At 31.5% G+C, this 17438-nt stretch overlaps 2 protein-coding genes across 2 annotated transcripts in view; both read left to right on the top strand.

Annotated features, from left to right (window-relative positions):
• Positions 1-1909: 1909 nt before the first annotated feature.
• On the top strand, positions 1910-11097 carry LOC143069103 (uncharacterized). Its single transcript, XM_076243565.1, has 4 exons — positions 1910-2184; positions 8668-8740; positions 9314-9471; positions 10607-11097. Exons 1-4 carry the CDS (start codon positions 2124-2126, stop codon positions 10801-10803), a joined length of 489 nt encoding a protein of 162 aa, XP_076099680.1. The 5' UTR covers positions 1910-2123; the 3' UTR covers positions 10804-11097.
• A 2419-nt stretch (positions 11098-13516) lies between these two features.
• LOC143069111 (uncharacterized) overlaps positions 13517-17438 on the top strand; it is a 76003-nt gene continuing 72081 nt past the window's right edge. The window contains exon 1 of the mRNA XM_076243585.1: positions 13517-13603. Coding sequence (XP_076099700.1) covers positions 13543-13603 — 61 coding nt within the window. The 5' untranslated portion in view covers positions 13517-13542. The remainder of the gene's footprint in view (positions 13604-17438) is intronic.

Raw genomic sequence — 17438 nt, 5'->3', positions numbered from 1 at the left:
GTGGACACAAGGAAAACAGTGTTTTGGGAGATAACTCCTACAAAGAAAAGTATTCGGTTACGCAGGGTAAATTTCAAAAGAGCAAAAACTGTTCGATATCATATACCAAATATCTAAGCGACAAATTGCGAAACAAATGTTTATTGCAAGAACAAAATTTGGCGGAAGAAAAAAAAAAAATAATCAGAAAAAAAACAATAGGTCTTTCCACAAAAAAGTGGAAAGACCTAATAAAACAAACATGAATTAATGACATTTGATCGGAACTAAAATACACATAGGTAATTTTCTTGCATATGATGTCTTATCATGAGACGAGAAAAGTTTGTAACTTTCTGTTACTCTATGATTTAAGCCTATAGCTGTCGCTATATTTCACCCTAAAAAAAATAAAGGCAGCAGTAGTATACCGCTGTTTAAAATTCATAAATCGATAGAGAAAAAACAAATCCGGGTTACAAACTAAAACTGAGGGATCAAATATAAGAGAACTACCTGTTGTTTCAAAAACAACTAAAGATTGCGATTGCGTAACAACATATGTAATGTGAAAATGTTTTTTGAAGAATTAAAATAATTTAATTTTGGATGTAACACGTCTTCTGATTGTCTGAAACTGTTTGTCTATCAGCTCATATACATAGTTTTGTCATGCTAACCTTGACGTCATCAAAATTTGTAAGGGTTACTCCTTAAAAATGAAAAGAGAAGGTTCACGAAGGGTTAAAATTGGCCCTGATTTTTTTATGTTTTTTAAATTTAGCCAAAAAATTACAAATTTCACATAGAAATAATTGTGATAATGCTAGTACGACAAACATATTTTTTCTGGCAATTTCCTTTATAATGTATGGAGCTATGCTCCCTTAAATAAACATTATTTGTATTAAAAGGTTAATTTTGGTACTTTTTTCCCATAATTTTAATTGTTTTAAGCATAATTAACTTTGGCCGCCATCTACGATCCAAAATGTTTTTTATATTGATGAAATCTATATCAAAATTGGAACCTTTTGGTTACAACACATTTTGGATCGTAGGTGGCGGCCAATGTGTTTCTAAAGCTTTTAGGTCTGAAAAATGCACAAAATCATCATATTTTGACAAAATGTCTAAAATGGGTATACTTTGGAAAATATTTCGTACTCTTATGAAAAGAATTGATATATTCAGCATTAAGACTTTTGAAATAGACCCGTTTAAGAACCAAATTGAGACCTTTTTGGTGTTTTATGATAAAGTTGATATTTAAGGCCTTTTTGTGCCATAAGTGAACCTTGTCCAGAACTAAGTAATAATGGTTGTAATATTTTTTTCTGTCTTTCGAAATAACATAAGCATTTGGTGCACACTTTTGATTAACCTGCTATAAATGACCGTTACCAACAAATAAATCAACCATACAACAAGCAAAGATGAGCAATCATTGAGCCACACCTGTCCAAGTAAGTGACTTAATACAGACATGATAATGATGAGTCTTATGTAGACGAAACGCGCGTCTGGCGTACTAAATTATAACCCTGGTAACTTTGATAACTATTTACACCACTGGGTCGATGCCACTGCTGGTGGACGTTTCGTCCCCGAGGGTATCATCAGCCCAGTAGTCAACACTTCGGTGCTGACATGAATATCAATAATGTGGTCATTTTTTATAAATTTCCTGTATATAAAACTTTGAACTTTTTGAAAAACTAAGGATTTTCTTACCCCAGGCATAGAATACCTTAGCCGTATTTGGCACAACATTTTGGAATTTTGGATCCTTAATGCTCTTCAACTTTGTACTTGTTTGGGTTTATAAATATGATTTGAGCGTCACTGATGAGACTTATGTAGACGAAACGCGCGTCTAGCGTACTAAATTATAACCCTGGTACCTTTGATAACTATTAACTAAGTGGTTTTATGCATCTCAGCACAGGCCTACAAGAGGGGCAGTAAACCACTATCGTTTATTAATTTCGTTGTGTTTACGTTTGTTACACAACATAAACCTTGCATTCATGTGCTTACCATTTAAATACAGATTACGTCTACTTATAAATCTTAATATTTATAACTTTTGTACCACTGTGACGTTTTTAAAATCAAAAGAAACCATATTCATATGTACATGAATGTCCAAAATGACTGTTCTCAACTGGATTATCATTATTGCTGTCTGCATATTAAATGAAGGTATTTATCGTTATTAAGTTTTGTGTCATAAAAAAGCCCCCAAAACACGAAAGTTCTGACATTGCAAAGTTAACACAGGATAGGGTTTTATATAACATATAAATATGATTTTTTTTTAACTTTAATTTTTGTCTTGCTCAAACTTTTGTTTTCAGTGAAATATTATAATTTGAGTTTGTCTATTCGTCAGTTTCCTTTTTGACCTGGTTTTGTCAGTCTTTCCTCGAAGGTTGTCAATAAAATTAACGGTTCTAATTTTGTTGCACCAGATGCGCATTTCGACAATACATGTCTCTTCAGTGATGCTCGTGGCCAAAAAATTTGAAATCCAAAGCTTATAAAAAAGATTAAGAGATTTAATTCAAAAGGTCCAAAAAGTATAGCCAAATCCGTGAAAGGAATCAGAGCTTTGCATGAGGGATGCTTTGCATGTCAAATGTTGACCCCTCTAGTAAATACAGCAGGGATTAAAACGAGAATTAAAAATCTTCACCTACGTACATGAATGAATGAATGAATCTTTATCGCGAAATGACAAAACAAACAACATATACCACATAATATACAACACGAGTAGACCACAGAGAAAAAATAGTATAATACAATGACATATACAGTTATGAGACTATATCAGATGTATAACACAATGATATATATATATATATATATATATATATATATATATAGAATGATACATGGCACAATCCGTATCGCATGCCGTATCACCACGAGATACCAATATCAGTCCAGAGGGCCGAAGGTCCCGAGTGCTGATATTAACGGACTGGTGATACAGTATGTGATACGGATTTTGCCATGTATTATTCTGTTTATCATATATTTTTTAAAACCAAATTAAAATCGTAAAAAAAATGCATTTATGCGAAAAAGAACTTCACGAAAATTATGACCAAATAAACAATAAAATTTCAGAAATTTCTACATCTTATTGTACTTTCTTATATAAAAATCGCTCGTCAATTTACTTGGTAAAAATTATTGGAAAAAAATCGATTTTAGTTGAAATGATAGGACTTATTTTTTTTTTTATAAAGAAACAATTTTTTCCCTAATCTTGAAAATACAGCAACTGGACGTCAAAGGTCAAACGTTGACGTCATTCTAATTATGACGTCACCAAACGAAAAGATAACAACTGTCATATTCCTGACTTGGTACAGTCATTTTCAAATGTAGAAAATGGTGGATTTAACCTGGTTTAATACCACTAAACCTCTCACTTGTATGACAATCGCATCACATTCCGTTCATTTTTGATACTGTTCTTCAGAAAATGGGATTTACTTCTCATACAATTTTGTACTTTTACGTAAAATTCACAGTTTTTACCTTTTGGACTTAAGTTCATTGTGCTTAATATATACTTTTAATTATTTCTGGTTGCTTTCATTATTCATAATCCATACCTTTCAATCAATATATTTTGAACTTTGAGTGACATTTTTAATCCATAACAGTTATTCGATTAGTGAACGCATTTTTGTGTTGATGTGGTGTAAATCAATCACCAATCAATCAGTTTGGGAAAATTCAACTTATTCCTAAATGTATGTTCTTAATTATCATAATCAGATTATCATTTCGCATTTATTCTCCCAAGTTCTGAAAACAATTTTAATCTTTAACAGTGAACAATATCAATCAGATTAGTTGGTATTTGAAGTCTTGGTAAATCTTTTGTTTTCAGTGTAATATTATAACTTGAGTTTGTTTATCCGTTAGTTTTCTTCTTGTCCTGGTTTTGTCAGTATTTCCTCGACGGCTTTTTAATTGCCCCATTTTCCCCTTTAGTAAATGTATGTGTATTCCGTGCTTTGTTTTCGGCTTATCAACTTTTCATTTTAGCCAAAATAGCTTTCATTTACGCCACAAACCATATTTCATTTGCGCAAACAAAACAGAGAACTACCGAGTATACACAGAATAACTTTATCCTAAAAAAAATCAATGATAACTTTTATAACATAGTTTTCCTTCGCATAATAAAACATAATTTATCAAAAATTAGTCATTATAAAATCATAATAAAACTGGCACTATACACTGTGTTCAGGCCGGATTTGACACGAGATGTTCCCGCTACCGCTCTCTATGTATACGACGTCACCATGGTTGTGACGTTAACTATCGCAGAGTTCCAATACAAGTACAATTTCAAGCAGACGATACCACCAGTCTACGATATCGGTACCGAGCCAGAATCTTAAGATGTGTTCGATACGAGTAGGATTTTTTCCTCTTCTTTTTTTCTTTATCAAAATGTCCTGTACCAAGTCAGGAAAATGGCCATTGTTATATCAAAGTTTGTTTCTGTGTGTGTTACATTTTAATGGTGTGTTTCTGTTGTGTCGTAGTTCTCCTCTTATATTTGATGTGTTTTCCTCAGTTTTAGTTTGTAACCCGGATTTCTTTTTTAATAAATCGATTTATGAATTTCGAACAGCGGTATACTACGGTTGCTTTTATTTAGTAGTCAACACTTCGGTGTTTACATAAGTATCAATTATATGGTAATTTTTATAAATTTTTATAAATTTTATAATTGCAAAAGTATGAATTATTAGAAAAACAAAGGATTTTCTTATCCCATGGATAGATAACCTTAGCCGTATTTGGAACCACTTTTTGGAATTTCGGTTCATAAATGCTCTTCAACTTTGTACTTGTTTGGCTTTCTTACGATTTTGATCTGAGTGTCACTGATGAGTCTTATGTAGATGAAACGCGCGTCTAAATTATCAGCCTATGATAACTATCATAAAAGTGCAGTTTCCAGACTGATAAAGAAACAAACGAAGTCACTGGTTATTCATAAATGATGAATGATGAATGGCAGGTCCTCTACAATCGATTATAATTTGGTCTCGCTTAAATTAAAAAAAATTACAATGTTAATATCTGATCAACAAACTAACATACATCTCTCGTCTTTTATTTCTTCATGGGACTCAAATTTAGTTTTATTTTCTTTGTATGGAATTTCTCTGGTCAAACTGTTTCCAGAAATATGATATGTATATATAGAATGAAATTCAAAACAGTGTGGCTGTGGCCATTGATTGACACATCAAATTCATCCATTGACTGGGACAATTTACGTGAACGTTTGTCTGTAACGACCACTGTTCACGACGTACCTACGATAGACATTTAAACTGTGGGGTCACCAAAGGTTTCTTAACGTCTTTAATTATAAAATAATTCAAAAAATCAATCAGGAATAACCTTTATGTTTTGATTTATATAATTGATATAAATCAAAACATCGTGTTATTTCTGATTAATTTTTCGAATTACTCTATTGAGGTGTTGAGAACCTTTGGTGACCCCATAGTTTAAGTGTCTTTAAAAAGTACATAGTGAGCAGTGGTCTTTACATACAAACGTTCACCTAAATTGTCCCAGTCAATGAATGAATTTAATGTGTCAATCAATGGCCACAGCCACACTGTTTTGAATTTCATTCTACGTTTAATATTTGGATTTGTATGATACATTTTAGACTTGAAGCATAACAATTCACAATCTATCAATATACCTATACATAACTATGTTTAGGTTGTAATATTATTCTAGTATATCTATTATTAAACGGAGTCAGCTACATTATTATGATCCGTATATAGTTATAGCAATCACAGTGCAGGCTACTTTATCATGATTATGATTATGTTCCATATTCGTATAAACTTATACCATTATTATGAAACGAAGTCAGCTACTTTATTATGATTGTGTTTTATATAAGTATATAGTAATACCAATCAAAGAGGGATATTTTATCACGATTATGACTATATTTCATATTCGTCAGTTATACCAGACACAGCGTGACCTTATCATGATCATGATTATGTTTTATACTCGTATTTATTTCATATTATAAGATAAAACGCCCCTTAAAAGGAATTTATTGGTGCTTTAAACTCGACCAATCCACTCACAAACAAATAAAATTCAAACGAATGTATTTGTGTATTTTTTTATTTAACGATTAACTTGCAGTAAAAATAAAAAATGATAACGTCGTTGTTATTTTCGCTGCCATCTTGTTTACGTTGGTTACGAAAAGAAGTTCGGTCAACGTCGTCAATCGAAAAATAACCAACGTCAAGATCAACTACCGGAAGTCCTCTCGAACAAATCATATCAATGTATTCCCTAATATGCAAATCCTATAAGATTTATTGGTGAATAATTAGCTTCTCTGCTTGTATAACAAGAGGCTTCATGACGTTCTTTATTCTTCAGTAATAATTTCTATCGGTCTTTAACATAAAGAAACCAGACCAGAAAACTGTTCGTTAATAACAACTTTTACAAGCGAATGACCAGTGGGGCGTGCTTTCTCTGTTTTAGAGAGATGTCTCTTTAATAAAACATTTTTTCTGTTGTTGAATTATTAGGTCTTTCCACCTTTCGTGTGGAAAGACCTATTGATTTTGTTCTGATTATTTTTATTTTCTTCCGCCTAATTTTTTTCTTGCGGTGTAAAAATGTTTCAAAAGATGTCGCTTAGTTTTTTTGTATATGAGATCATACAGTCTATACGCTTTTGAAACTCACCCTGTTTAACCGAACACTTTTCTTTGTAAGAGTTATCTCCCCAAACACTGTTTTTCTTGTTATCAGATCTCCTCCGCAACCGTAAAAGAAAGCGACAAATTTATTTTTCCAAATTGCTCGTTATATCCTCAGGATGTTACGTTTTATTTTGACCGAAGCTATAGGAAGACCCCATATGAGAGTAATTTCCCCTTTTGTATTGAAATAAGTGAAATAAATTTGTAACTGGAAAACCATAAGTGATAGAGGCCTAGGGTCTTTTGATTTGAGGCCCTTGCTCAAAAAGTATGAAAATGAGGTCAAGGTCAAAGGTCAAGGTCATGTTCAAATTTTTGATTTTGGCTTGTTATCTCTTATTTTCAGAAATCATACAAGATATCGACAAAATATTTTCACACAATTGTTAGTTGCGACATGTCGTAACATGTAAATTTTACTTAAAAGGGTACGTAACATTTAATGCGAGTTTTGCCCCCTTTTATATCTAATATTAGTTGTATGGTAATATAACTCATTAACAATATAAAGTAGAGGCCTAGAGTCTTTTGATTTGAGGTCCTTGGTTGATGACCTTGAAATTGAGCTCAAGGTCATAGGTAAATTTAACGTTCTAGATTTTGACCTTTGCTTTTTCCTCTTATATATACATGATAAAGCCATGGGACTTTTGGCAAAAGGTTGCAAGCAATGTGAACTTGAAAAAGCCAACCGGAAGTGACCTTTTGTAAACCGGAAGTAGCCATTTTTTGTACTAATTTAATGTAAAAGTATATAGAACCATCTAGTTTTGGAATCAGTGTCAAGTAAACTATCAAAACATACCGGAAATAACATCTTTTAAACCGGAAGTAACAAATGATCTCCCTTATGTATATCTTTTTGTATAGAAACAATATATTTTTGGAATCAGCGTCCAATAAGCTGTCATTTGACGCTAAAATTGACATTTAAAACCGAATTTTAATATTTTCATATAAAAACGATCCTTACTGGTGGAAAGACCATCAATGGTTCTCTGAACAATTGGTTTTTAATATATCATGTTTTCGTTAATTAAAGAATTATAGAAAACTTTATTTTGTTTTCATATACTGAAAATATTAAGCCATGACGTTGTCAGTTTCAGTTCAATCTATGAGTTTGACTGTCCCTCTGGCATCTAACGTCCCTCTTTTATGATTGTATTCTGATATTGTTTTACATCTCAACCCCTTATTTTGTTAATTTTGTATTAACATTGTTTCATATTGATATTTTACAGTGTGTCTTTCTATGTTGTTATGTTACACATTTGTTTCAGGTTGGGTGAAAGTTGGCGTCTATTTAAACGTTGAAATCCACTGCAGTTGTTTGCAGCTGTCCTAAGTCAGGAATCTGATTTTCGGTGGTTGTCGTTTGTTCATGATTTTCAAAAGTGTTTTTCATTTCTCGTTTTTTATATGGATTAGACTGTTGGTTTTGCTGTTTGAATGGTTTTACATTGTCCATTGTTCGAGCCCTTTTTAGTTTGCTGTTCGGTGTGAGTGTAGACTCTGAGTGAAGACCTGTTATGGTTTTTCAAAGTGTGAAATAGATGGAGAGTTGTATCATTGGCATTTATACCACATCCTTTTATATCTATCATGACTACTGTTTATATTTGTATACAGATATACAAGTCTCACCCATATTTTATCATGATTATGATTCTGTGTTATATTCGTTTATAGTTATACCAATGTCAGTAAGCTACATTATAATGATTATGATTATGTTTTCCATTCGTATAGGGTTACACTAGTCACAGCCGGCTACATTACCATGATTATGAGTATGTTTTATATTCATATTTAGTTATACCAGTCACAGCCGGTTTCTTTATTATTATTATGATTCTGTTTTTATATTCATATTTAGTTATACCAGTTACAAGCAGTTACTGTTATTACAGCTACTACTACTCCTACAGCTATTGTAGTTATTCTGGACTGTGAGTATATTCTAGATAATTATGCAATATTGTTTGTTTCAAATAACCTTTTTGCGAATATAATTGCATCCATTACTAATAGATTTTTTTTTATCAAAGAAAGGACATGTTCGAACCTATAGTATAGCAGGTAAAATGTTCTGATTGGAGCGCTTTTCACCACGCAAACCGGTTCAGATTTTTGTATAGTGCAGACAAATTTTTTTTTTCAAATAAAATTATACACAACGGAACTATAAAAAACCTGTCATACAAGAAGCCGGTTTAGCTAACTATAAAACCAGGTTTGATTTAAAATTTCACCGGAAAATGCATGAACCAAGTCAGAAATGTGAGATGTGGTATGATTGCCAATGAGACAACTCTCCATAAGAGACCAACATTACACAGAAATTAACAGTTATAGGTCACCGTATGATGTATTTTCCAAAAATTGTGACATCATCTTTGGAGTTGCAAACCAGAAGAAAACATTGTTGAAGATATATACCTAAGATATTTTAACATAGTATAAATAGAGCAGAAACATATATCTTATAATCAGACTGGTAATTATTCACTTGTACATTTTAGTTCAACTTCTGCTATTCCCGGGATAGTTGTTGGTTGCATCATATTTGGAGTTATAGTTTTTGTTGTTGTAATGCTTGTATGCAAGTCTATGAAAACCAGAGGGAATAGAGGAACCATTGTGCGTCCAACCGCAACCATAGCTACTGTCCACGCTCCACGTATGTAATACCGTAACTTATAGAATTGGAAATGGAAACAGGGAGTGTGTCGAAGAGAAAAATATTCGACCAAAGATCAGATAACATTTAAATGCAAACAATGGATTTTAACACAGCGCAAAATCCCGCATGCGGAACCAGGCTTCAGTTGTACCATGAACAATAATATTTAGCGAACAAAACCACTCTAAACTCCAAAAAAAAATTAAATTAAACAAAATTAAAAGAACAAACACACAAGATCAACAGTAGCTAGAGGTTCCAATCTTGAAACAAGCGCATAAGATTGCTTGTCTTTATTTAAATATATCAACCCTTCTTCTTTACCTCTAGCAAACGTGGAATAAACAAACACAAATCATCTTCAACATTGGGGACTTCTGTTTACAGTTTCTCTTTATCATACTTAGTTTAAGTGCAATAAATTCCATTCACTATTTGTTTTTTGCAGAATTGATATTTATAATTCATAATTTTTTTTATCTATCTTTTATGGTTTAAAGATAATGGACAAAACACCCAAAAATTAATAAAAATCCTCTTTAGAAAGCAACAGTTTTAATAACCAGTTCACTGAAGAATTAGCTTATAAGATCTATTGGTAGATCTTGTCTCTGGTTACTTATGTTGTTTCTCTTTATCTCCTGTTGTTTCAAGATAATAATCAGAATGTGGAAAAGTAGTAAAATTTGTCACTTTAGGGCAACTACTTGGGCCAAGTGAGCTAAAACAGATAATTAAGCAATAGAAAAAATGATCTCTTTGATACTAAAGTAATAAGCTTCCTATCGATCATATACATATAAAAATCCTGAATTAACATATTTGCAACAAACTCAATTAAACATTTGTGTACACTAGACCTATGTCAGAGCCGATACTGATGTTACATTATTTTAGATCTTAAGATATATCTGAAGAATTTTACGCGTTCAGTTCTTCAACATTTTGTTTTGATGTTGCTATGTTTTAAAAAAAAATATATTTGTACTTTTTACATGCAGATAATGTTTCATGAATTTTTTTTTAAATCAGTTGAACTATATACTGTTTATTTTTCTTCATTTCATTAAGTAATGGTTAAGATTAATGTCTTTATTTTTATTTTCCTACTTTATTTTTTTTTGTATTTCAGCTCCAGGACCATCCTTTCCAAATCAGCCAGCTGGGATGAGTTATCCACCACCACCAGGACAAAATATGGCATACCCACCTCCCCAGGGACAGTTTGGTTACCCACAACCCCCTCCTCCTCCGGGACAATTTGGTTATTCACAGCCTCCTCCTCCTCCAGCTTATGGAGATTACGGGGCTCCACCACCGAAGTATTAGACATAAATGTTAAGGAAAGATAAACAGAACTCAAGTTTTTAAGATCCACAATTTCACAAATTCATCAAAAGGATTATTACTGCTATGCACTGTGTTGATGTATTTTTTTCTGAAATATTTCCCATACACCTCGAGCAGGACACAATTGACGACCTAAAACGTGTTACACTGTGACAATATTTTTCATATTGAAGACAGGAATACACACTGTAAAAATATTCCTCATATTGAGAACAGGAAGATAATGCAATAACCTTTACACATGATCCGAGTTAATTGTATGTTGTGATTGTAGAACCCTTTTTTTATTGCATAGACCGGTAACAAAGAACACCTACAAAAATATATAAAATAAGTATTTATGAAACAGCGATTCACATTGAGATTATACTGCAATTTAAGTGCTTTGTTATAAACGTTATATACCAGAAAAAACAGTTTTAAATGTCAATGTTTCATACTCATGAGTTCAAATAATCTGTAAGTAAAAGATATACTGTTTTCTGCTAAATGAGATATTCGAAGAACATAGATATTTTACAGTTCAACTATTCAAAGAATATATTGGAAAATCGATTTCAGATTTATGTTCCGGGATTTCTTATAATGGCATGGTAACAGTGATGTTTCCCAAGGAAAACATTCCATATACAACACGGTTTCTGGAATGCCTTGTCAAACACGTTATTTGGAAAATCGTGACCACAGGAAGTTACGTCAACAATCATACCAGTAATTGTATAAAAGATATAAAGATTTTCCAATAATTTGAAAAATGAATTTCGCCATTCATTTTTCTGTTAAACAATTTTAAGGTAGATTATGTGTTTAAGTTATAATTCATAATTTTTTCTAATAGTTTGCCAAAATGCAGCTTATATCATACTTTTTAAAATATAAGAAAGGATCAAGGGGCCTATTTTCTCGCAACAGGTTGTTCAAAATTGACAGATTTTGTTTAGATTATGCATGGAAAACTCAATTTTCTGCCATGGACCGAAAACTACACCATAGAATTTTGAGATAAATTTTAGGAAAATAACTCTTATATTATCCTTTTAGATAAAAAAGAAAGAAACAAATGGGGTCACGGACTCGATTACTTGCTACATAATAAAATAGGTAAATTCCTAACTCATTCTATTGTTAAAGTAACTTTATCTGAATTATCTGCCCTTATATTTGAATTTCCTTCCCTTATTTGGCAAAGTTCGAAAAACAAAAATGAATTTAACAAAAGTATTCTGTTTTTGTAAAATACAACCAAAGATATGAAAAAAAACATTTCAATTTTTATGGTGAAATGAAAACTATTACACATGAATTACCTACTACTCTCAAAATTTGCACATTTTATTGAAGATTTAGACCGATCTTTTTCTGGTATTTCAAAATCAAAGACGGAGCAAGACACTCAGCTACCTTAAATGCATTTTTTTTACACTTGGTGCCCTACTTTAAGAGAACTTTCGCACACTGAAATATCGTTCGCATATGTATGTAATAGTTCTCAGTATGTGTTAAATATTCACAAATCAATCAAGTAGAATGAATTAACTCACCAAACGATTTAGCTTTCCCTTAATAAAAGCTACTCGAATAATTTTGTTTGTGTATCCTCTTTATCTTTTGTTATTGATCTAAGTGTTTACGTGTTTATCGTCACAGGGTGCTACTTGGGATATTTATAAAGATATGCCTTATTTACGTCGGATACTATAATATGTTGACTGACATAGGGCAGGATTTTGATGCAAGAATTGTTCAGTTTCTAACTTCATGCCTGCCTATAAAATTGTCATAACTTTATACATCTTTCTTATAATATTGTACATTGATATGTCTTAAAACGTCTTATACAAATTAACTGTTATCAAAACTTTAAATTTTTGAAAAATTAAGACTTTTCTACCTCAGCTATATTTGGCAAAACTTTTAGGAATTTTTGGTCCTCAATGCTCTTCAACTTCGTACTCTATTTGGCCTTTTTAACAGTTTTTGATTCGAGCGCCACTGATGAGTCTTTTGTAGACGCGCACGTCTGGTGGAAATATTTTTTTCTATCCTGGTATCTATGATGAGTTTATATATAATAGTTTAATGTAACACAACAAGTACATAGATGCCTTTTTACAGGGACTCATGCCTATCATTTGGTGCTATATCAATGAAATTCTATATTTGTTTTAATTATGGGCATTGTTAAAACAAGTACAAATATGGACATATTCAAGTATATCATCAAGGATGCGCTCGACTCAACGTGGTATTTTGGTTAATTTCTTTTTATTGAAAATAAACGCTAATACACCATAGACAATCAATTGAGTAATTTATGTTCATACTGTTATAACGAAAATCTCTACAATAAAGCGTATGTATTTTCTGTCAAAATCTTACTTTGTTTTGTCACAAAATTACCATTTTCTTTTAAATGCAAAGGAAAAAAATCAAAATCATTGCAGTAGAAGACGTCAATTTGATAATAAACTCTAAATAATATAACTTTCGAAATATCGTTATATCAGTCTCACAGAAGGGCCATAAACCATTATCATATACTAGTTTCGTTGTGTTTACGTTCGTTACACGATATAAACTTTGCATCCATGTGCTGACCATTTAAATACGTCTACTTATAATATGAAATACAAATATTTAAACGTTATGACTATTAATAAATTTTGTACCACTGTGACAAATTAAAAATCGGAAGAAACCACATTTATATGTACATGAATGTCAAAAATGACTATTCTAAACTGGATTATCGTTATTGCTGTCTGTATACTAAATGAAGGTATTTATCGTTATTCAATTTTATGTTATGAAAAAACAAAAACCACGGGAGTTCTGACATTGCAAAGTTGACACAGGAAAGGGTTTTATATAACGTATCAATATGATTTAAAAAAAAAATAACTTGAATTTTAGTCTTGTTCAAACTTTTGTTCTTAGTGAAATATTATAATTTGAGTTTGTCTATTCGTCAGTTTCTGTTTTGCCTCGTTTTGTCAGTCTTTTCCCGACGGGTTTTGATTGTCCTATGTTGACCCTCTAGAAAATGCAGATAATAATTGACCGAACAGAGGGAATTAGACATCTTTCTTTATCTACGTCCGTATACACCAACTATACAAATTCAAAGCCTCTTGTAAGACTGATGAATTCCAATAGACAAGGACATGATGCATACAAACTAATTCAAACTATTTTGATTCTAACACACACAAGGTGATCAAAAGTATATAAGTTTTTAGTGATTAACTCTCGTTGTGACGTATTTTAAGTGTATATCTATTTTATCATGATATTTATGACTCTTAATAATAAAAGCAGGCAACAACAACAACCATTGTTGATTTGAACCGTTTAAATAAAGGTGTAAAGAAAAAATTTGGCCTTATAAACCACTACTTACTTAATACATTTAAATGGCTTGACATACATTAGACTCAAATTGTTTAGTGAAAACTAAAACTAAAAGATAAATAAATGAAATCTGAAGTGACCACCATCGACACACATATAAAGAACACACAAGTTATTTTTATAAACTCTTTAATCTGAATTGAATTAACAACTAAATAATACCGTGTACTTAAAAGTACTAGCTCTTAATAATTTTGGAAAATGTGACTTAACTGCTCATACAATTTTGTACTTTTACATACAATTCACAATTTTGACCTTTGGACTTAAAAACGCATTGTGCTGTATATATATATTAGGGTTTCTGTTTATATTTCTTATCCATGACATTTATTCGACATTTTTTGAACATTCAGAGAGAATTTAACTTATTTTTCAATGCATGTCCTTAGTTATAGTTATGATATTATTGTTTCATATTTATTCTGTCAAGTTTTGAAACATTTGTTCTGCCAAGCTTTGAAGCTACTGTAATCGTTAACAGTAAACAATATCACTCAAAGTTGTAATTTGATGTCTCGCTAAAACATTTGTTTTCAGTGTAATGTTGTAATGTGAGTGTGTCTATTATGTAGATATAGGAAGATGTGGTATGAGTGCCAATGAGACAACTCTCCTTGCAAGTAACAATTTTTATAAAAATAAACCATTATAGGTCTTCAACACGGAGCTTTGGCTCACACCGAACAGCAAGCTATCAAGGGTCCCAAAAATTACTAGTGTAAAACATTGAAGTCAGTTTTCTTTTCCTGGTTTTGTCAGTCTTTCCAGTCTTCCCCCTGTGGGTAATGAATGTATGTTTCGGTGCTTTGCTTATGCGCTTGTTGCCATATCATTTGAAACAAAAATACCTTCATTTGCGCCTAAATTACTGATAGATACAGGTCAATAGTAGAAAACAATAGATTTATCCCAAATATACTTTCAATAATAACTTTCTAACACAGTTTTTGTTTGCATTATAAAACATATTCATCAGAAAGTAGTTATCATAGCACAATGATAAAAGCTCTATACACTGGTAAGTTCTATTGATAACCATGGTTGTGTTCGTTCAAGTTTTTATATTTGTTGTTGTCTATATCTGTTGTTTTCTTTTTTTATATACACTTAACGACTTGCTACCATTTTTAGACCATAAGATAAACTATGCTTGTAATCATTATGAATTACATTCTTATTCCTATATTTGAATTAAAATGTTTAATGTTGTGTTTCTGTTGTGTCGTAGTTCTCCTCTTATATTTGATGTGTTTCCCTCAGTTTTAGTTTGTAACCCGCATTTGTGTTTTTTTCACAATTGATTTATGAATTTCGAACAGCGGTATACTAAAGTTGCCTTTATTTGCCTCCGAATTAACAGTGTCCATCATGACACCCCAAACTGGTGAATATTATATAATTTTAAACTAAAGTGACTCACAGTTTTGTATTAGAAATGACTATAAGCTCTTTTGATTATCAAGGAGGAATACTTTAAAAAAATATGCACGACCCGTTATAAGTTACCTGTAAACTCGCGCAAATATAGGTTTAGTTTTTGGCACACGTGAAATATAACCTTGTGGCGAAAATGAAAAGTTGGATTTTGTAAAAATTGGTGCAAATGCAATACACCTGTTTCTTCATGTCAATTTACTTTTGCATATATATATATAGTTTGAGAATTTAATTGTTTTTAATATATATATATATATATATATATATATATATATATATATATACATATATAATTGATGAACCAAACATGACTTTCAAATGTCCATCCGAAATAAAAGTATTCCATGCTAAAATGTTGAATTATAAACTCGTGTTAAAGGGTTTGAAGTTTGAAGTTTTACACTCACCCGACTCAGTCAGTCACATAGTCTATCGTTAACATTCAGATAATTCGTTCGTTTTGTTGTCAGGGCATAACACAATCCAATAACAGGTAGCCACTCAGTCAGGCTATTGTTATACAAATCCTATCAGTCACTGATTATCCATAAATGATGAATGACAGGTCATCTACAATCGATTTTTGTTTGATTTATGTCAAATAAAAAAAAGTGCAAGTGGTAATCTTGGATGAAAATCTCTTTGTTCTTAATGTGCTATAATATGGATAATGCACAACAAAGGTGTGCATTAACTACCTCAGATATGCTACACAGTTTAAAATTACTCTGACCTTTCGGGGGGCGGACACGGGATTTTGATAGGGTGTGTAATTCAATAAAGTGAAAAAAAACTATCACCGAGTGTAGCGAGACTAAAAACCATTTTGTGACGATTTTATGCTAAAACATGATATGTTTTCTAATTAAAGGGTGGGACTTGCAATATTTTGTGTTCAATGTAAATCTTAAATGAGGGTTTAACAGTCAAACCGAATAAGAATTATTTTTTCTAATTTCTGCCAAAAAAGAAATATATTTTGCAATATCCAAATAAATAAAATCTGATTTGGATTAATGTTGTGCTTAATGGATTGTATTACGACTATATAGATATGTTTGCCTTTTTAAAGACTATTTTACGATCGAATTTAACGAGGCAGATTAATCAGACTTTATACATGTTTTCAAAAATAAATACAGTAGAAAAAAATTGGAGGGAGAGAGGGAAGTAACAGATTGAGGAGAGACACATTTTTTCCAGTTTACTTAATACTCTAAATTTAGGTACATCTCTCCTCGGTTCATCTCACTGTAAGCATATAATTGAAGAAAAGAATGGCAATTGGTCTATACTCAATAACCCTTTCAATTTGATTTTTGTTACACATTTAAAAAGTACACCAAACGAAACTAAAACTAGACTATACGTCAATAAGGGAGCTACCATTAGATTTTTATCTGGGAGCTATGATGAAATTTGAAAAAAAGTAGGACTTTTTACATGTAGTTAAAAAGAGGCAGGATGAGACACTTTGAAAAAAGAGCAGGATGACAATTTTTGTAAAAAAAAAGTATGGATAAACTAACAAAATGCAGGACAAATTTTCTCATCCTCCCCCAACCCCCAGCCAATCAAATCATTCTCATCAAATGGTAGCTCCTTAAGACAGCAATCAACCACAAAAACAAATAAAGGACATCTCAAGTATAGTTTTCAACAACAGCTAGGCGTCTACACGATATCGTCACTAATCTATATAAATATTGAGAACTTGCTATGAAGTTTAACAGAAACGACGATAAAAAAAGAATCTACCTTTA

The sequence above is a fragment of the Mytilus galloprovincialis genome, chromosome 1 (genome assembly GCF_965363235.1).
Source record: "Mytilus galloprovincialis chromosome 1, xbMytGall1.hap1.1, whole genome shotgun sequence".
NCBI classification, from domain to species: Eukaryota; Metazoa; Mollusca; class Bivalvia; order Mytilida; family Mytilidae; genus Mytilus; species Mytilus galloprovincialis.
The sequence above is the reverse complement of the archived record's forward strand: the minus strand, read 5'-3'. Positions and strand labels throughout refer to the sequence as shown.

Bases quoted from the DNA above. Each gene is read 5' to 3' on its own strand.
- LOC143069103 (XM_076243565.1), top strand. From the start codon at position 2,124: ATGTCCAAAATGACTGTTCTCAACTGGATTATCATTATTGCTGTCTGC. The intron at 8,741-9,313 runs GTGAGTATATTC...TGTACATTTTAG, and splicing joins TATTGTAGTTATTCTGGACT to TTCAACTTCTGCTATTCCCG. The intron at 9,472-10,606 runs GTATGTAATACC...TTTGTATTTCAG, and splicing joins AGCTACTGTCCACGCTCCAC to CTCCAGGACCATCCTTTCCA.